This window comes from Toxotes jaculatrix, chromosome 4 (assembly GCF_017976425.1).
Source record: "Toxotes jaculatrix isolate fToxJac2 chromosome 4, fToxJac2.pri, whole genome shotgun sequence".
In the NCBI taxonomy this organism is placed as follows: Eukaryota; Metazoa; Chordata; class Actinopteri; family Toxotidae; genus Toxotes; species Toxotes jaculatrix.
Genome location: NC_054397.1, coordinates 18,831,653 through 18,852,226, shown reverse-complemented (window position 1 = coordinate 18,852,226; position 20,574 = coordinate 18,831,653). Strand labels below are relative to the sequence as shown.

Sequence of the window (20,574 nt, the reverse complement as noted above, 5' to 3'; positions counted from 1 at the left end):
CGTTGCGTATGTCCTAAACTGGACAATTTGACAGTGTGCAAATTATAATTTGTTATGTAATAATAATTCAGATATCACAGGTTAACAATGACATTAGGTTTAAGTTTTACATGTCATAGTTGTCCAGTGGAAACAAGTATCTCCAAAGTTAATGATTTACAATTTTTACCTCTTTACAGTTTCCCCTTAAGGTTCAAGAAAACTCCCCCACTTCTTAAGATAAATAAACCATTTATAAATACATGATAGATACATATATCTTTGCAACACTTCTCTCAATTTAACCCACAAATATAATAATATTAGTATGATTTACCAATTTAGTATAAATCGTAAGGACAGAAATGACTAATCAGTTAATAATGATGCACTAATTCATTTCAAATAAAGTCATTGTGAACTGAGGGAAAATCTAGAAAAGAGAAATGGTCAACAAAATTTGACAGACTGAGACACATGATAGGTAACATTTTACAACAAGAATGTCTTTGATACTTCACTCAACTGAAAAGTAAAAAATAAATAAATGCATTTTGTTTCACTTCATTTCTTTTTATCTGTTGCATTTGACTGGACGACTTATACCAATGAACCAGGGTAATATTTTGTGGCATAAACTGAAACTATATAGTCAACATATCAAAAAAGAGAATGAGCAATGTGTGATTTAATAAACAACATCTGCCTGATATCAAACCTTAGATATCAATACGACAGTGGTGATTAAAACCAACTGAAGTTACAAGTACAGCTTCTGTACTCAAATTCTTCCTGAGCATTCAGCAGTAAATGTACTGACATCAAGACTCTGAAGAGTAGTCACACTTCAGACTGTTAAATTAACCTACATTAAATAGTGATCCATTTAATACTAATGTGGTGTTTAGATTAACTAGTTTAAATTCATTCAAAGTTTATCATGTTCCATAAGTTACAGAACTGCAAAAGTAGCAGTAGTTACAGCAAACAGTTAAATGTAGGTAAAAATATATAAAACTTCCCTCTGAGATGTGTGAAGTAAAACTATAAAACTACATAAAATCTGACACTTCATAACCTTTAACCTCTGTAACAACATACACTCCAGTTCAGTGGTGCACTACCTGCGTCTGTGGCCAAAAACTCTTCAAAAACCTGGAGAAAGAAAACTGAAAGAATTTCAGAGTAATCACACGGACTGACCTCAGCCAAGTTAAACTATCTGGCTAAACCAATAGTTAAATTATTATCTTAAAACACTTTATAGATATTATTTAGGATCGACACACTCATAAAGTCCTCAAACTCATCAGTGCCTCAGAGGATACTTTAGTTTCAACATGGAAAAACAAACATTAAGATCGACGTTTGTGTGTTTACCAGTGGGGCATGTTCACACCTTGTAATAATGTCTGATAACACATTAAACCACAGGTGAATTCCAGTCAAAGGTGTTAATAAACACAATTTAACATCAACACATGATGCAACCACTATCCCCCCAGCAGATGTGAGCCACAACCAAGAAGAAAGAACAAAATGCAAGTTTCATTCCAAAATTATACAGTGGATATCGGACTGATAGTTTCAAATGTAATCATAACAGGACATGAATGAATCGTCTCATAGAGAAGCAGAGGATGTAGCATTTTAATCTATATTCAGGCTATTTCTTACTATCTCTGAGGTACAATACAAACTGAAATCTTTGAAGTTATGATGTCAACCTCTACTACCTGAGTATTTCAACATCCCAACCACAAGTTGAAATACAAGGCTGATGGGAAAATATCCAAACAGAAGCAGACTCAGGCCCCAGTTTGTAAGGTATTAAAAAACAGGCTAAGGGTCTAACTCAACAAAAGGCTGAAGTCCACAACTGAACCAAACTGTGCCATCACAACCCAGTCCATGATTCCAGACATCACAGAAGCAGACCACCGCCTGTCTGACTGCTGACATGTCCTAACTGTTTTCAGTACAGTGCTGTAACACTGCTGCTGAGAAGCGAATGTCCACCTGATGCAATCTGGATTAACAAAGGCCAAACAATCAGCCCATACTGACAGGCACATGTATGGGAACAGGCCCTGCACTAGTTTATTTTAAACAGACCAAATCACAGTATTTGAGAGGTTGGAACCAGAACAGGACTGGTATGAATAACTTAAGGTTGCAGCTAAATTGAACCTTTGTCCGTTCTCTGGTTCTGACTGACATGATTCATCAGGGTTTGTCCATAAACAACAATGGATCTGGCAACAGATTTCCAAATTATAGCCTACTATTGTAAAACTGTTGAAATGAAAACTCAAAACTAACTCAAAGCTGTAGAGCTCAGGAAAACACTTTTTCCATCAGTTGTATGAAACCCACATGTTGCATCATGAAAAAGGGCGGTGAGGGGGGAGCTGGAAAAGGGAGGAGGGAGGGAGGAAAAAAGAAAGGGAAGAGGTGAGGAAGATGAGGAGAAATGTAAGAAACAACGAATAGGCTGACGGTAGAGGGAGGAGGGCAAAACAGGAAAAAAAACTTAAGTAAACAGAGAGAAGAAGGTGTGCAGCAGAGAGTGATGAGGAGGATGATTAGGGAGTTGAGGAGGAGTAGGGAGTGCCGTCAGAGATAAATGAACTACACTGTGTCTTGTACGATCAGAGAGCTGCTCGACCTCAGCAGGTTCAGGTCCTCGGTGCTGGATGATGGACGGTCTGGAGGGAGCTGAACTCTGCTACCCTCAGCTCCTAAACTCATCCTGCAGGGGTTTAATGCGTCCCCGCTCTGAAGCCATCCTCCTCTACAGCCTGCTCTCTACTGTCACTGTGCTCACTGTCTCTCTCAACCTGCTGGTTATCATCTCCATCTCTCACTTCAGACAGCTCCACACCCCCACCAACCTGCTCCTGCTCTCCCTGGCCATCTCAGACCTCCTTGTGGGCCTGCTGGTGATGCCGGTGGAAACGGTGAGATTCATAGAAACCTGCTGGCTGCTGGGTGATCTCATGTGCTCTCTGTCTTACATTATCGGCTTCACCCTCACCTTGGCCTCCGTGGGGAACATGGTGCTCATATCCATCGACCGTTATGTAGCTATTTGTTACCCTCTGCAGTACCCCAGCAAAATCACTCGCAGCAGGGTGGAGGTGTGTGTGTGTCTGTGCTGGGCCTGCTCGCTTCTCTACAACGGCCTGATCTTAAAGGACCATCTCGGGCGGACACACAAACGCAGCTCCTGCTATGGGGAGTGCTTGGTGGTAATTAACTTCATCTCTGGAGCTGTGGACCTTGTGTTCACTTTCATCGGCCCCTGCTCAGTCATCGTCTTTCTGTATATGAGAGTGTTTGTTGTGGCGGTGTCACAGGCCCGTGCCATGCAGTCTCATGTTACAGCTGCTGGAGGCGGCTCAGTAACAGTCACCGCAAAGAAATCTGAGAGAAAAGCAGCCAGGACTCTGGGTGTGGTCATACTGGTGTTTTTGATGACTTTCTGTCCATATTACTACCCGTCTCTTGCAGGACAGGACACCTCGAACAGTGATTCATCTTGGCCCATTGTGTCCTGGCTGTTGTATCTGAACTCTTGTCTGAACCCGCTCATCTATGCTTTTTTCTATCCGTGGTTTAGGAAAGCTATCAAATTCATTGTCACCCTGAAGATACTACAGCAGGACTCCTCTCAGACCAGTATACTTTAAAGTCACTATGCAACATTTTTCATGACCCGCATCACCTGTCAACAAGTGTAACAAAACTGAACTGCAATGCAAATGCAGAATGTGATCTACGATTAACTGTTTGATTTCACTGTAATTTTACATTAATGTGACCTCAGTCTTCAGAATATGTAGGTGAAATGTTCTACAGAGTGATCTGAACATGGTTTGTGTCAAATGTTGATACACTTAATACTGTAAAAACAAATAGTTATCAGATTATTTAGTCTAGCAACATGAAAACAGCAATACAGAAATAACTCAATTTAATACACCTTTGTGCATCACCTCTCTGTGTGTGTTTAGAGGACAGAACATTTTGTGGGAATTAGAAAGTACTGTCTAAAGCTTCGGGGCAATTTATTTCATCATTATGTCAGCAAGTCCATCTAACACAGGATTATCAAGGTAACAAGTGAATTATGCACGTTAGCTTCACTAAAGTCCAAACCATTATCAGCTTTATGAGAAAGAATGTTTAACAGCAGAGTTTGTGACTCTGTGTTATGTCTCCTCTGGTTTGGTAAAATTGTCATTGCTATTTTTAATAATGACACCTGATTTCTGTTTTATCAAGAGTCTAGTTTTATCAAGAAGGTGCAGACATAACATTTACATAACAAGCACCACACAAAACTGCACTGGCTTTGTTTTTTAATGACTGTGTGTAAATAGATATAATAAAGACATTTCAATGAATCGCTTTCTCATTTATTTCTGTAAAAATAAAGACATTTATATTAACAGTTGTGTTGTGCTTAAACTTGTGTTTAAACAATTTCAACAAACAAAAAAACTATTTGAGGCTTGGGTCCTCATCTCCTGGACTGAGACTGGGGCCGCCTGACTTCTGTAATGAACAGAATAAATAACGTGTGAAACACACAAGCAGAGCGTGTGTCTTCTTGTTCAGAGGCATTTGCTGTTCATTGTAATTCATTAATACAAAATACAACACAAAGGGAAACGCATATGACAGACGGTGCTTTTCATGAATTCATCTTATATAAATAATTCAGAATATTCAACCAGTAGATCAGAATATCCATATGACCAGGTGTAATATAACTAAGGTGAAATGTCCAGGGGATGGATCAGGATCAGCTGTTTAACATGTGTTTAAGATTTAAAAGGAATATAAGTTACTACTATAGGTGTAATATGTGGGGAAAAAAGGAATTCACAAATAAGTACAAATATAAATACCAGGTATTTCATGTGGCCAGAAGTCGTCACACGCTGGACACCGTGGCTCTGATCTTCCTTTAAAGTATCTGGCCACACACGGGTTGTGTATTTTTATGCCACATGTAGGATTTTCACAAATTTGGCACTGAAAAAAGATATAAATCAGATTATATTAATCAAGTGAGAAAAAACAAAGAATAAGGTATGATAAGGTTTCACATATGAGGTGAAGTAAAAAAAAAATTATTATATCCACTGTTTTCAAAAGGTAAACGTAACTCAGCATGACACAGACAATAAAAAATGAATGGAACTAAAACTGACAGAATAAAAGCATCAAGCATCATCACACATACATTTCAACTCACTGTATCTGTTTCTACTGAAGCAACATGTGTCCATTGTATAAAACCAAATCATATCATATAGCAAGTGAATTCTTAGTCATTTCTATTCATGTAGTTACTCAACACCAAGTCTGTGCGGCCAGTTCTTCTTTACACTGTAATCACAATCATTTTTTACCCTTCAGATGCTTATCTCCAGACAGCCTGAAATAGTTAAGTCATTTTATTTAATGTACTCATTTAATTAAATTATTTCTGTTAAAGAAACATAGGATTTCAGACTGATTATGACAACGTGTACTGAGGGCTGGATTTATCCATCTATAGTTACAACCATTGCTAGTAAGGATCATTTTCTCAGTATCAATTATGGATGTAATCATGTCACTATCACCGGGGTATAACAGTGACAACAGTGAGGAAACATTTACCTGGAAAGCAATGTTGTGACAGATGTGGCACACTTTGACCTGGTCTTGATACATTGTGCGGATGTATTGTTCCATTTCTATGATGCATCTTGTGGACAAGGTGTATTCACCTCGTTTCTGAACGGGTTGGACCATAAAGTGGTTAGGTACAACAGCACAGAGACTGATTAGTAAATGATTTCTGAGTAGATGAAATGAATTTGGATCGCAAATGAAGTCCGATCATTTGTGCCAACCCATTTCAAATATTACATCTTCATGATTTGAACAGCAAAGTCTGGATTTGAGAATATGAAAGAATCTGTGAATGCAACACACGAGCTTCAGATGATATGGTCGGGTTATTTCTGTTACTACTTTTTACATAAACCAATATTTTCATCTAATCTATATCTTGTACCTCAGCGGATCATAAAACACGTTCCTCTTTCAGTTACCTAATTTTTAAAAAAAGAATCAGCAGTTTCATTCTCCATTAAATGCTCTACCTTTGAAGACTCTGTGTTACATATGACTGGTTATTTGTAACAAATCCCACCTTTAGTCAGTATGTGCACAAAGAATTATAAAAAAAACATATGGTTAACACAGCCAGCCGAAAAGCAGCATTGCTAATATCAATCTAAAAACTAAGACTAAGACTAAGTTGGATTTGCTTTATAAAAGTGTCTGCAGCTGATAGGAAATGCTATGAAATGTTCTGTCTACACAAAAAATGTTAAAACATTGTAGAAAAAAAAGGGAACAGAGACTTAAATCTGATTTTGAAAATTTGGTGGAGACACTACAATATTTTACCTCCCTGAGCCATTTGTCCTTCACAAGTCGGTTCAAGAGGTGCTCCGTCTCGCTCTTCTTCAGCTTTTTGGTGGTCAGGGTGTCGGTGCTGTTCAGGATGTCGGTGGAGGAGGCCTTGCCGTTCTCAGAGCCCACGATCAGGTCCATCTGAGTCAGTACAGCTCAAGTTAGTCATGGCACACTTTCTAGTGAGGAAAACGGGTTTTGAAGCAGCTCAACACTCAGATTACTGCTGACACAGCAACATTTCCCCAAACATCAGCTGCCACTCATCTCTGCCTGGTCACTACTCTTCCTTATTGCAGTGAGATTATATTTTGGGTGGTGGAAGATTGGTGATGTGCGTTATGTGATCCGATTTAAACGCAAATGTACTACTGTACTGGATTGCATCACAATGTGCAGGGGTCTATTTTCTATATGAAAATAAGAGGACAACCAGGGAAGACAAGAGTGTGACAGTTGGCTCATTATCAGGGTTTTAATTTCTGTTATAGTGAGTGCATACAAAACGCTGCTATGCATGATTGTCTTCAGTGAACTCACCGTTTTCCTGAACAGCTCCAGCTCGTTGTCGGCGTAATCCGAGGACATTCTGGTGACGTCAGTCTCAGCCATGTTCACCTGCACAGGATTGGAATAAAACTGTGTTCAACAATGCCTCCGATGGCTCATCGCACTTTTAATTCAGACAACTTTCCTCTTAAATTATTTGTTCATACATCAGTTTATCAGTCTGAAACTACATGCTGAAAATGTTAGCCTTCCGTGCCACTGGTTTTGTTTCTTCTTCAATATTTTTTGGCAAATGGCAAACAGCTTATGTTTACTAAAGCCATGTGTAATGTAGCCTCTACCGCCACCTTCTGACAACACTGCTACAGTCTAGGTAATTTGCACCAAACCAGTTAATGGAAATGCACCTAGTTTGCTTTTTTTTGGTGACATTTCAAAAGTTTGTACCAAATTTGCTTGACAGTTATATGGAAACATGGCTACTGTAGTTGTGCTTCACACACCTAAACCTGTATACTGTGACCACAGGTTCTTGTCCTGTGAAGCTCACTGTCTCTACAAATCAACCAAAATTCTTGTGACTTTATAACATTCACTAATTGAGAAACTTAAAACACAGGCCCAGAACAGGAATTACAGAGACTAACCAAGGCGTAGTACTGTTGACCATCATCCTCAGACATCCCTTTTCTAATTTGCATAAACATTGGCTGCAGCTTCGAGTTGATGGTGTCAATGAAATCGTCCAGTTTGTCAGGGGTGTGCTGTGCTGCAAAAAAGCCCAAAAAAAAAAAAAAAAAAAAAAGTCTTTTGTGTAACTCATATTTATACTTCAGCTGTGTCCTAAAATGATGCTGTGGTGCAGTTCAGTACTGGAGGGAATGTTACAGTCTCTGTGTCCAAATTAAGAGATTTCAACAACAAGAAAACCCAATAACCTGGCAACTTCAGTTCCAGATGTAAATATAGTTATTTTGGCTAAAAGGTTACATCTGTTTCCAGAAAATGAAAACACTAGGTTAAATTACACGGTAGGTTGTGGAATAAAACAAACACACTGGAAATTTCCTGAATCTACTGCCTGTACCTGTTATTTCTTCTGCTTTTCACCCCATGTTTTAAAACCCTTTATTAAGGAGATTTCAGTTTCTGTCAGATTTAACATTCTCTGAATTAAATGTAAGGCACACTTCAAGTTTTTCTCCATTAATTATATACAGATAAAATGACTCACTGTTGTGTTTTTCACAGCAATGCTGGTAAAGTGTCCTCGCTCCTTGTTCGTCAACAATGCCATTGGCCATGACAGTTTGAAGAAACCTTCGATGGCTGTCTCCCATCTGCCGCGACATCTCTGTACTGAACGAGGCACACACAGAGTAATGGTGGTTGTATGGTCTTAAACTTACAATACATGGGGCAATGGTTCTTAAAAGTAAAACATGCTTAAACTCAACAATTACATGCTTTCACAATACACAGAGAGATTCCTACAGAGGCCTCGGAAGAACAGTTTTTAGCTGAATCTTCCTGGATCTCAGTACAGATCCAAGGAAAACTGCTCAACGTTCACTGCTTCTTAAACAATGTGATGATTTCCTGCTTTTCTTTGTGTAAAAATCAAAGTAATGCCGTTGTAATGCGTTGTTCTAACAGGTGTTTCTATTATTTTGTCCACACTATTTACACCAATGATGGCTGTCTAAAAAACGACGACACCTCTCTGTGTAACGCAACACAGTACAATTCAACAGCACCACAATCTACATCCGACATAATGACCATTCAGTTGAATCAAGACCTCTCTAAAAAAACAAGTGTAACAAAAACTGAACATTATAACCTTCATGAAGAAGGTTTTTATTACAGGACGGGTGTATCAGACTGCGTTAGATTTAGCTAGGAGGGCCTACAAAACTGCCGACATCCAACAGGTTTCTGTATACATCAGGTTAAAACCGAAACTCTCGCTTTGATGCTAGTTAGTCCGTCATTTTATTTTAACGGACATCTGCTAACACCAAACAGCTGATGGCCATGGCAGCACAGTTAAGACTAAAGACCAAAACCCGAGTGGCTAAATGAAGCTAAACACTGCGAAAGCAGGATGGCTTGTACTATCGACTACACTGTTACACAAAAAAACAATAAGTGTATTATTTTTAACTATTTGTTTTAAGTGTTCACCATACTGGAAACGCTCACTTACATTAGGTGTCTGATCTGAACAACCCTGAAGTCGGCTAACCGTTATCAGCTAGCTAATCTGCGACAGCGTCGGTTAACGGTAGACTTCGGTTATTTGCTGTTTAATTTTACGGTGAGTTGAGTTTTGAATACTAAGCAGAAACGAGCTTCCTGAATTGAAATGAGTCTTGAATAAGTTTTCCAGCTATCCTTCAGCAGTACGCGCCTTCTTGTTAGTTTCCTCTCCTCCTCCTGGCAGATTTCCGTTACTTTGTAACGTACGGTGAAACACCGCCACCTGTTGCTGTGGAGGGTATATAACCCTGTGGACAGTATATTACCTGGAGGGTGTTTACCATATTACACAAGTAAAACTTATCTATATTTCTTTAAAAACACTACGCAGCTCTTTGGTATCCATGCATCATTCATAAGTTCAAGTTGCTTCGGTTACTTGAGTATATCCATTTTACTTTATGCCAGATCTCCATTACATTTTAGAGGGAAATGTACTTTTTACTCCTCTACCTTCCTGACAGCTGGAGTTAATAGTTAATTTTCGGGCAAATATTTTACATAAACAAACAAACAAACAAACAAACAAAAAAAACATTTCTTATGATTAACCACCCCCCGATCCTTTTTGCGTTGTGACCTCTGCGGTGTCTGGTTGGGACACCTGGTCATGTTTCACATGTCCTTCAGATGAGTTAGAGTTGAGTGCACTTCCCTTTTAAACTTCTCACATGGTTTCATTAAAAAAAAAAAAAAAAAAAAAACAGGCTGGAAAAGAAAAGAAAACATAAGAGTGCAACTGAGTGTATTCACCTTGTTGTACTGACATTTTCACTTGCAGAAAACATCTGAATACTTCTTCCCAAATTCATTTTTGCTTTAGTCACAGTGTCCCGGCCTATTTTGGATAAAGCAAAAGAGAAATTACAACACAACACAACAGTGTGGAGCTCTGTGCGGAGGATTTGTCCACTGCCTCAATGGGAGACATTGTAAGTGTTCACAGGGAAGGTAACCGTGACTCTGGGCAGTCACAGCTGCCAGTAACTGGTAATCAGGACATGCGTACTGAGTGTCACTCCTTTGCTTGCAGAAATATTATGGCCTCTTTGATGACGCACACACACACACACATGCACACACACACACACACCAAGCCAGTGTGGAAATTTTGTGACCTGACAGTTGTAACACAGTTTGTGTCCAATGATTAGTTTTGCTGTGTTGATGAGTTCAGCCTTGGTGGCATGTATTGTGTTGGCTTCTAATTCTATATAACAAAAATCTGACTTTGAGTGTTTTCCCATCAGCCATGTGCATGTGTGTATGTGTGTGTGCTTGTAATATTGAACCTAACACTACTGTGGGTATTGAGAAGGCTTACTTACTTAAAACTCTGAAGGATAAAAACAGTATGGCTCCTCTTGAAGAGGATAAACTGGTGATGGAGTCAGCTGCATATTACTTACACAAGTATGGCAACCTAAATGACTTTTATATTTAAAAAGAAACAATGTGTGCTGTCTGCTATGTGCTGCTGAGAAACCTAAAGCGAGTAGCACATCCATTACTTGTCATTTAAACACATAACATGGATTGATATTCTGTCATAGTATGGTATTGGTCATTCACATACTAATCTAACTTATACTCATACTAATCTTCAACTGTTCTTTTGTCACACAATGTCTTAGTTCTCTGCTTTCTGGTTGCATCATGTATTTAAGCTGGAAAATGTCTATTAACACCTCTAATTGGAATGCACCTGTGTTTTGACTTGTTAAGGAGATGTGAGATCATGCTCCTTTGATAGTAGGATGCTCAGTCGAGCAACAGTAAGACAACTGTAATAAGGTAATAATATAATGTGAGGCTGTTCTCCCCTTTCTTCTCCAAATACACAATTAGACAAAAGATCCAAAACCCTGCAGTTCAGCAACATTTACAAAAATACCTGCGTGTATCATTTCTCCTTTCCTCTAAAGTGTCCAGTTGTTTTTCCCTTGTTTGCTGTGGTCTTATTTACATCCTCTGTACCAACATGTATGTACCAGCAGGAACCAGTCAAATTTTGTGGGATATAATGAGAATCTTTGCAATATTGTCAAGTTTAGATATTAATAGTTTCTTGCTTGTTCTGAGATTTGTCAAACAGCACAGAAAACAACCCAAATTTATTCTAAATGCTTTATTACTCTAACAAATTAAATAAGAACATATAATACAAGGTGTCTGAGTCTTTGATTACAATATAGCCTATTATTAACATTATTTAAATACAGTATCCAATGTCATTGAGTTTTACTGCAGCAATTAACCTAATACTCCTCAACATTATCCCAAAACGTCAGAGGCTCTTCATCAAACATTTCAAGTCCAAAAGGTGTAATAAAATAGTCTGGTTATTATAATGGTGCTCACCAGCAGAACATGGCCATCAGTGTGTTTACAGATACACAAATAATTTGATTATTGTAAAAAGGATGGAATTAAGGTCATAGTGTGATTAAGCCATTTACATGGTTTACAGTACTCTGACTTCCCCTTAAGCTGACTTAATATAATTTGTTATACTGGTCAATGAAATAATCTGTGTTCATTGGTGATTAAAAGAAAAAAAAAAAAACACCTGTTACATGATATTTGGTTTATGGTGACTTTGAAACTAATTTGTAACAATGTACAGTAGATCAATCAATATGGTGTTTTCAGAGTCTGGCTTCCTTAACGTGTTTAATCGAATTACTCATGTTTGTGCAAACACACTGATATTTAGGATGTGTTTAAGAAATTGCTCAACGGGGAAGGGAAACAATGTAATAAATAATCAACTGCTTTCCGCAGTTAAAATGCACATTTGAAATTGTAACAGCCCGAGTAAAACACACGGCCCCTTCACTGCTTCTTTTTTTCACTGGTAAATCCCAAATTTGTTTTGTTCTATTACAACAGGATTGCTGTGGAAAGACTGACAATGGCCCTGTTCAGACGTGGCATTAACATGAATCTCAGGTGAGTACAGGTGTGAATGCACCCAAGACACTCTGATGAACCATCTGAGATACGAACACTCAGACCACATTCGGAGGTGGACTGGGCCAGTCTGAAACACAAATGTGTCCTGGGCCACACTGCTTAGCCAGCTCTCAACAACGGATAAAAGTTGGAAATCATGTAAGCTGGCTTCGTCTGCAACATCTGAAAATTTCAAAAAGCCCACAGTGATATATGACGAGTGTGTCAAACATCTGGAACACACTGAGGAATAGACCCAGTCTGTGTTGTTTGGATTTCTTCTTCTTCTTCTTCTTTTACTTTCCAGCAGACTACGCACAGGAAGTACGTTGCTGCCGCCGGTAAAACACAACAACGCACCTGGTCTTTGCAAACATAAGTGACGTATGTGTTTATTTGCATTTAGAGCGGGGAAGTGAAATTTGATCACAAGTGGTCACTCGAGATGCATGTGCAGACACGGTCTAATGCCACGTGTGAACTGCTGAGCTAAAAATTGTCCACTTGTGATTGGGTCACCCAGCAATGCCAGCTAAGAACAGAGCCAATGACACCCCAGTAATGAGATTTCTGTAAATTGCTAGAACAACCTTTCCAATGTAAACATGAGATTTAACGTGCAAAAGTTGCTCCTCATACCTGTCCAGTAGGAATGGGGCCTGTCTGGGCTGCTAAAGCAAGAACTGGGAAATGATCTCAGAGACTGCAAATACAGACACCGACATTAACATTTTAAGAGTTAATTTATAGTGACGTGTACTTGATCACTGCATGGAAAAATGTAAGATTGGGAATACTGTCCTAAGCCATTTGTACTTTCTGTCAAAAGTGTTCACATCACCAACCACTCTGATCAGGCGCACTTAACGTGACAAAAATCCTTAGACAGAAACAAAACTCTTTGTCATCACCATCGAGTCAAAACTGGACAAATAGAATGTGCAATTAAACTTATCCACAATGTGATCATTCCTTAGTAATGTGGTTGAACAGCTATTCAGTCATTTTTCCAGTTTTGGCCTACCGTGGTGACTTAATAGCTTCTCCATCTTGTTTTCACACAATCTAACTTCAACAGTTTTTTAGCCCAGATCTGAGCACATTTTTTCTTTTTTTTAACTTCACCACTGCATCACCATCTTCCTATTTCTCCAAAGTGCCCAATGTTGACTCAGTGTGCTTTTCGTCCTCTCTACTGTCTTTATCCTTTTAATTGGCAGCAGTTGGCTGAGAAAACACCAAACCTGAGGATCAAATGTAAGAGGCAGAATGAACACATGACGATGACAAATTGGTTTTCCTTGATAAAAATGGGGGGAAGTGTACAAACAAAAACCACAAGGGCTGCTTGTTGTGAAACTGTCAGCTGAGACACACTGGTTTCCCTCTGTCTGAATGTTACAGTCAGATGAGCTTGTAAATTGTGTGTGGTACCTTGTGTTCTAGTGGCTGGTAGGAAACTGTCCATGTGTGTTGATGGACTGTTGCAACTTCTCCTCTTTGGCCCTTCTGCTGTGGCAAAGCTGTTGAATGACACAAGAGCCATCAATACACGTCCGTTACATATCACAATTCTGGTAACATTCAAACTCATTAAAAACAAAACGATTATCTTCACATAAATACTGCACTTCAAGCCTCTCACCGTTCTCTTCTCCATGAAACTGGACAGGAATTCGTCTATGTCAATGCGTCCCTCCAGGAAGTTTTCAGCCGTCTCCTCCGACTCCTCTTCTGCCTGGTGGGCTGCAACTTTTAACCGAGCTTGTAAAGTACTGAGACTGCAACTCTAATGCGAAATAAAAGACACAAAATTAAGAAACAGAGCAACAGACATTTGAAGAGCAAACCAACAGACTGACCCAACGATGCGTGTTTGTACAACAGCTAGTACAACAACCAGATTAGTTTGGGCTCCTACAACTGAAGGAACAACACAAATTTGTCAATTTTGAGTCCCTACAATAAAAAAAAGTATAAATGTCAAAGATATTACTGAAAGCAGGTCATTCCACAGGCCATCAGGAGCTTTTCATCCAATGATGCCTATCTGCTCTAAGAACATGTTCTCATTCAAACACAGTGTGATGATGGTAGCCTCCTACCTCACTGAGTTCATGCTGTCTCTGCATCTTTGTCTCAAAGGCCGACTTCATCTGAGTTAGCTGTTCGTACTGTCAACACAGCAGACAACCCCCCGCCCCGATCATTAAATTCATAGACAATGGTATGAACGGGTTTGTTGTGTGTTTGTGCTTTTAAAAGGAAATGACAAAAAAAACTAACCTTGTAAAGCATTTCCTGTCTTCTTCCTTCCAACTGTGGCTCCATCTGAAGATTTTTCTCTGAAAATCACAAAAAGAAATGTACAGGTCTTTGTAAAACTCAACTCCATTAAAACTTCTATTTCACTGGCTTATGAAGCCGGGGAGGAACTTACTGGCCATGTCGACGATGCTGGTGACCAGCTCTTCTTTATCATTTGTGACCTGCTTGAGCTGTGGCAAACTCACAAAGAACTGCAGCAGCACATCCTCATTTTCAGACATATCTGACAGCTGGGTCATGCTACATTGGGATGCAGTGGACAAGAGAATGAATGCAAATCAAATGCAAATTTTAACCCACTTTAATGATGTCTCAAAAATAAAATATCAGCCATTTTAAGCTGACAATATTTTGGAATAATTTACCTCATGTCACAGAGTTCTGGGAAAGACTCAGGAATCTCAGGCATCTTGTACATATGTCCGTTCAGTCCAGCCTGAAAAAAAGACACGAGTAGTGTAAATGAGTCCCATGCTTCAATGAACCTGGTTTGCATGTATTTATCTAAACCTGGCTAATCAGTTGAGGGAAAGGATATCTACACTGAAAGGCTGCCTCTCCCCTTGAACGGGCTCAACCATAGCTGGTTTGGAAAATCTCAGCGTGTCAGTGTTTGAGAGATGTGTTTTTTCAACCCAATGAAGTGAGTGGTGTGGGTTTCATTGTGTTAAACAATGTCAACCTTTTAACAATGCTACAAATATAAATTAATTTAACGTCTTAAAAACATATAAACTTCCATGATGGTTCTCTGTGTGTTTGTGAGTGTGTACAGAATGGATGCTATCACCCCACTTGTGCACATTATCCATCATCATCAGTGTACCTGTGAGTCTCCAGTAGGGACAGGCAGCGGCAGGTCAGAAATCAGTCCATATGGAGCTGGGGCACGAGGAGGTCCATGGGCACTATCGACCCCTGGGTGAGGCATGGGAGCTGGAGCTGGAGAGGGAGCTGGACCCGGACCAGGAGGCGGCGTCTGACCGGGACCCACATGACGAGGACCATAGTGGAAAGCCTGAGTGGGGTACGGAGCGATGCCTGATGGCTTGTACATACCGCTGCGATACGTTGGAGAGGAAACAAAATTATTTTACCAAAGCACAGCAAATTTTTCAAATGTATTTTTTATAGAGAATCAGAGCAGTTAATATTCTTTTTTATAAGTAGGGTCTTTTCTTTATTAGTTTGATTCACCATGATTTTATTTACCAGCCACGGTATTTAAATAAGACCCTGGCACATTTTTTCTGTTCTAATGTGACTGTAATGAGAAATTTGTGATATACAAGTGTCTAATTTTATCCATGAGTGTTATATTAAACTCACTATGGAAAGCCAGCAGGACCAGCAGTAGACATCAAGGCAGGAGGACTTTTCCAGAACTCGTCCAACAGACTCTGAATGACCTTACCCAGATCTGAGTGCATCCCAAACTACACAAGAAGACAGTTAAGAGGAAAGGCTGAGAAAGCACTTTTTTTTTTTTTTTTGATATTCACAAGGGTATGAATCTTGCAAAGACCTTCTGTTTGGCTGTGGAAACCACCTTACTTTGACTTTCTCATTTCAGTTTCAGTTTTAGTCAGATGTGATTTAATTATCTTGCCAGACTTTGCTTATCAGTCTTCTTAATCCTTTACACGTATGAGTGTGGAAACCAAGTTTAGACATTTAAATTAGTTCACAACTGTGTAACTGCACAGCAAGAGCAAAAAAGGTTGTGTCACTGAGTGACAGCAGTCAAAATTGTGTCACCTCTACCACTATTTTCCCTGTATCACATAATCATACTTCTGCTATTGACTTTTCACAACACAAGAATTAAAAGACAAATCATTTGTTTTAGTGCACACATTAGCATTCATCATGGCCATCCACCCAGCCAACAAAAGGGCTGATTTTTTAAAATTTCAGATCACAGATATGAAATTAAAAAAAGGAATACACCCACTCATCTCCTTCCCTTCAATGCTTTTTTGAAACTCCTCAAGAAATCAAGTCTTGGGAACCATCAACTCAACAAAATCAAAATCAAAAACCTAGACAACTACTTACATTAGTGATGAGAGGACTAGTGATCATGGTGCCATTATTGCTGTCAACTAAATGATGACCAACAGGGGGGTAGACACTAACCACCGGCTTCTCCTGAGGGAACTGAGGAGGTAGCAAACTGAAAGAAGGGAAAGAAAACAGCAAAGTGTGCCACTTTTGCTTTTAGAAATGACTGTAATGGGAAATACAACAAGATATACATGATTCTTGATATATATTAATATTGTAATAAGGTATGAAGGAAGAGTTATATTTATGTGTGCCTACAGCACAGCCCTATATTCTCTTGAGGCATTACAAGTGATAAAAAAGAAGCCTTAGCACTACTAGAGCGAGCCTAAAATGGCTGACTGACCTTATGTTTCATTTCAGGTTTATTTTATCATTTAAATAATACAAGTACATTAGTTATTTTAAAAAAAATGTCTTGTGTGTTCTGTGTTTTTCAACCATAATCAGAATTCTAACCGCATCAGTGGTTGAGTTCCAGACGTACTGTGAAGCAAGTCCACCGCCTGCTTTTGATACTCTGACAGTGTGGTTGTGTGTACAAAGACATACTCACATGTTAACACTAATGGTGGAGTTGTTGACTGTGAATGGTATTCTGTACTCCACATCCTTCTGGATCTCTGCAAGGCTGTTAAGAAAGGGAGACACAGGAATGTCATACAATGTAATTATGAATCTGTGCTCATGTTTACCACGCATTAAATTCTATTAAATGTCTTCCTCATGCCTCACACCATGACCTGTACAGTTTTTGAAATGTTTGAATTCTCCCTTCCCATCCAGCCTCGTGGTCTCTACAATCCCATAAAGTGCACTTCCATGGGAAACACGCAGTACCATCATAAACACTGTGTAATCCCATTTCTTTGTCACACTCAGTCAGCATACTTTACATCAGGAGGGCGATGACTGTGATTTCACATATCTGGCTAACAGGAGAGGAACTAAGGGAACAGTCTGTTCATGCTAGCAGTTAATGTCTAACTGAATACAAAGATAAAAACAAATAAGTCGCCCAGATGACAGAGTTCCTTAGTAAACAAAGGCTAATACTTTAATCTCCACATCTAATTAGCTGGCTCCCTCTAAAACTCCATGCGTGACAAGCTGACTTGACAAACACGGGAATGATCATAGGATAGGGCCAGTCAGCCACAATTTGTGTCATCAATCCTAAATATAAACGCTGTAACTGTCACTTGATGACTTGACTGGCTAAGAAGCTAATACAGCGCCTTGGCAAACCACGTCTAGCACGTTAGCTATAAGGAAATGCAGTCACTAGCTGCTCGGAACCTCCGCTCAAACAGAGGAATATCAGAGCAGCGGCTGTGGGTTTTCAATGGGAACGAAACGAGGGCGTAAACTATTTGTTAGCCTAACTAGCAAACAGCTTTCTTCTGGCTTAACTGTGAGCCAGGTGGCTAGCTACGCGACGTAAACATCAGCTGTGTGTTTAAACCAGTCAACGTGGTCCACTAATTAACGTAAATTATGAGGCCAGCAAACATTGTGGTGGCCATTTTCTCGGTTTAAAAAATAACGTTTTAGTAACAAGCTAACGAGCAACAACAGGGTCCGGTTTTAGGTGACCGGTAGCCGTGCACATTACCTGGGGTGAGCGGCTTTGAGTGAGTCGATCTGCCGCTGTCTTTGTTGCTGTAAGCTGTTCAGAGGAGGCAGAGGTCCGGAGCCTTTGGACAGGGGGAAAAGCCAGTTCATTCTCTCCTGGCGAAACCACAGACTGAACTTGGCGACAGAAACTAAAGGCCGACAACAGACGGAGACGAAATGGAAGAGAAAGTGAGCATGTAGAGCGCACGGTGTGGAGATTTGCGGTGCTAACCTCCGTTAGCTGCCTAACAACTCGGTTTGTTGTCCACACGAGGCTTACTTCGTAGTTACGTTATAAAGTCAGATGGCATATCCTCGTGTGTCGGATAAAATGTCAATTCCGTTTTATCTCCACCGGTTTGTATGTAATTTTAGTGCTGTCATTAACACTGGAGAAGCGACAGATAATTAGAGCTAAAGGAAGACAACAACCTGGCGAGTCAAAGCTTGTTCAACTTATTTACGTATTACGTCACGCAGCAACTGTACGTCAATCGCAGCTTCCTGTTTTCAGAATGATACAAATTAAAAATATAAAAATGTGATTTACTTTTAATAGTCCTTAATAGTTTAATAGTCTTTAATAGTCCTATTTTTTATTTTACATTATCGATTTAAAAAAAATGTGTTTTGTATAAAAAACCCTCACACAGAACAACAACACAGAAAATATTACAAGCCATGAAAAAGCTCTCCTACATCTTTGTGTTTATGCTGTCTTTATTTAACCTTGACTACTCAAGTTGGTCAGTGCTGGGAGATTGGTTAGGAAAAACAGAACTTTCGTGTTTTGCACTGTTTTCTGATTGGTATAACTTCAGTTTTTTATTGGACCTTCTGCTACCACTCTGATCATATTCCTCTCCTCACTGCTCCACAGAGAAGCAAAGAACAGTCATCAATGACAGAAAACATGAATTGAATCATTGTCCTCTATCTACTTCACACTGAGAAAGGAATATCACATCTCATCATCGTGGGTAGCGAGACCATACACTTTAGAAACACATTTCTCAAGTCAGAAACTATAGAAATGATCCCTGAAAGTATAGTCTTGGTTTGACTGAGGCTGAAAACAGCAGGTCATTCACTGCAAGGTTATTGTCACTCATGGTTCCTCTCTGACATCAACAAACTCTTTCAGCTGCTGTGCCTTGTCCAGTCATGTGGTTTTGTGTGAATAATACAGCATGGCAAAGCTAATCGCTGCATGGCTCTCTCACACAGCAAGCAAAGAGACCCAACACTGAGTTATGATTAAGCTTGTAGCCTAGTGCCATGTATACACATACCTTGTTATTGTGCATTCAAATAATACACAGGTTCATATATTAATGATTTTATTTTATACATGTGCAAGGTACAGTGAGTAGGCTGGCCATGTCACTGTCATTTATAAACAGAGGTATCTCCTTTTCAAATAAAATTGCAGCGCGTGTCCTTGTGTCTGGGATCTTAGCTGTGGGACTGAATAGGCTCTACGCCAACAAATGATTGGCACAGCAGCGAAAGGGGCGGGTCCTCCTCTCTGTGTACAGGAGGTTTGGAGGCTCAGCTTGAGAGAGCTCCTATGTGGCGCTGAATGTGTGCCTGAAAGATAACATCTTCTGTTTTGAAAAACATTTAAATTTATGGGAAAAAATGGGGGGAAAATATAAAAATTATATTTAAAAAATCGTCTAATCAACCAAAAATTTCACAACCCCCCCGCAGTACCTCCGCGGACCCCCTAGGGATCACCGACCCCCTGTTGAAGACCTCTGACCTAAACGATTAACTGATCAATCCACTAGTAAACCAGTCATCTAGTAGTTTCCTCACTAAACCGCAGCAAAAAGAGATTGCTAAACAAAAAATTCCCAATCAATGTTGCCTAAAATTTGTTACATCAAGCTTGAATTTTACATTTCTAATATTATCACTTGTATCACAGTACTTCCTAATTTTAAAACATTTCACTACCTACCAGTTGTTCATTTCTCCACAGGGGAGCAAAGAATGATCATCAATGACAGAGAATATCATTATGGTTAGAGAATACACAAAGAAAATACTCAGCAAGGCTGCAACTAACTACTGCTTACATGACCAATACATTTCATGCTCATCCCTTTAACTCAATTTATGATTACTTTGGGACACACAAAATTTCACCACTCAGATCATACTCCCTTCTTCAGTGCTCCACATAGAAGCAAAGAACAGTCATCAACGACAGAGAAAGTATGAAACGAACTATTATTCTCTGGCCACTTCACGCTCAGAAGGGAATATCACGACTCATCATCGTGGGTAGCGAGACCAAACACTTTAGAAACACATTTCTCAAGTCAGAAACTATAGAAATGATCCCTGAAAGTATAGTCTTGTTTTGAC

At 39.4% G+C, this 20,574-nt stretch overlaps 3 protein-coding genes and 2 non-coding genes across 10 annotated transcripts; 1 reads left to right on the top strand and 4 right to left on the bottom strand.

Moving 5' to 3' along the window:
- Window positions 1-2,675: 2,675 nt before the first annotated feature.
- LOC121180894 (trace amine-associated receptor 13c-like) lies at window positions 2,676-3,671 on the top strand. The gene has a single exon (XM_041036574.1). The coding sequence runs from the start codon at window positions 2,676-2,678 to the stop codon at window positions 3,669-3,671; it is 996 nt and encodes a 331-aa protein (XP_040892508.1).
- Window positions 3,672-4,386: 715 nt separating this feature from the next.
- Window positions 4,387-9,407, bottom strand: nsmce1 (NSE1 homolog, SMC5-SMC6 complex component). Of its 4 annotated transcripts, none has more exons than XM_041036184.1 (8): window positions 9,179-9,407; window positions 8,204-8,333; window positions 7,617-7,738; window positions 7,000-7,077; window positions 6,454-6,600; window positions 5,656-5,772; window positions 4,896-5,022; window positions 4,387-4,539 (listed from the first exon to the last, which is right to left on the bottom strand). In XM_041036184.1, exons 2-8 carry the CDS (start codon window positions 8,319-8,321, stop codon window positions 4,505-4,507), a joined length of 744 nt encoding a protein of 247 aa, XP_040892118.1. In that variant the 5' UTR covers window positions 8,322-8,333; window positions 9,179-9,407; the 3' UTR covers window positions 4,387-4,504. The 4 variants fall into 4 exon arrangements, with proteins under 4 accessions (XP_040892118.1, XP_040892121.1, XP_040892117.1 ...); XM_041036187.1 differs by having other exon boundaries at window positions 7,617-7,733; XM_041036183.1 differs by having other exon boundaries at window positions 8,204-8,328.
- A 1,937-nt stretch (window positions 9,408-11,344) lies between these two features.
- Window positions 11,345-18,648, bottom strand: vps37a (VPS37A subunit of ESCRT-I). 3 transcript variants are annotated; one of them, XM_041036182.1, is made up of 13 exons: window positions 18,431-18,648; window positions 18,197-18,278; window positions 17,138-17,212; window positions 16,573-16,690; window positions 15,844-15,950; window positions 15,341-15,575; window positions 14,880-14,950; window positions 14,627-14,754; window positions 14,473-14,531; window positions 14,292-14,360; window positions 13,832-13,975; window positions 13,621-13,709; window positions 11,345-13,430 (listed from the first exon to the last, which is right to left on the bottom strand). In XM_041036182.1, the coding sequence occupies exons 4-12, from the start codon at window positions 16,597-16,599 to the stop codon at window positions 13,629-13,631; spliced, it is 921 nt and encodes a 306-aa protein (XP_040892116.1). In that variant the 5' UTR covers window positions 16,600-16,690; window positions 17,138-17,212; window positions 18,197-18,278; window positions 18,431-18,648; the 3' UTR covers window positions 11,345-13,430; window positions 13,621-13,628. The 3 variants fall into 3 exon arrangements, with proteins under 3 accessions (XP_040892116.1, XP_040892114.1, XP_040892115.1); XM_041036180.1 differs by having other exon boundaries at window positions 18,197-18,648; XM_041036181.1 differs by having other exon boundaries at window positions 15,341-15,572; window positions 18,197-18,648.
- Window positions 18,649-19,040: 392 nt separating this feature from the next.
- LOC121181424 lies at window positions 19,041-19,254 on the bottom strand. The gene has a single exon (XR_005894016.1). It is a non-coding gene; the product is annotated as a small nucleolar RNA U3 (small nucleolar RNA).
- A 1,096-nt stretch (window positions 19,255-20,350) lies between these two features.
- On the bottom strand, window positions 20,351-20,566 carry LOC121181425. The gene has a single exon (XR_005894017.1). It is a non-coding gene; the product is annotated as a small nucleolar RNA U3 (small nucleolar RNA).
- Between the last annotated feature and the right edge of the window lie 8 nt (window positions 20,567-20,574).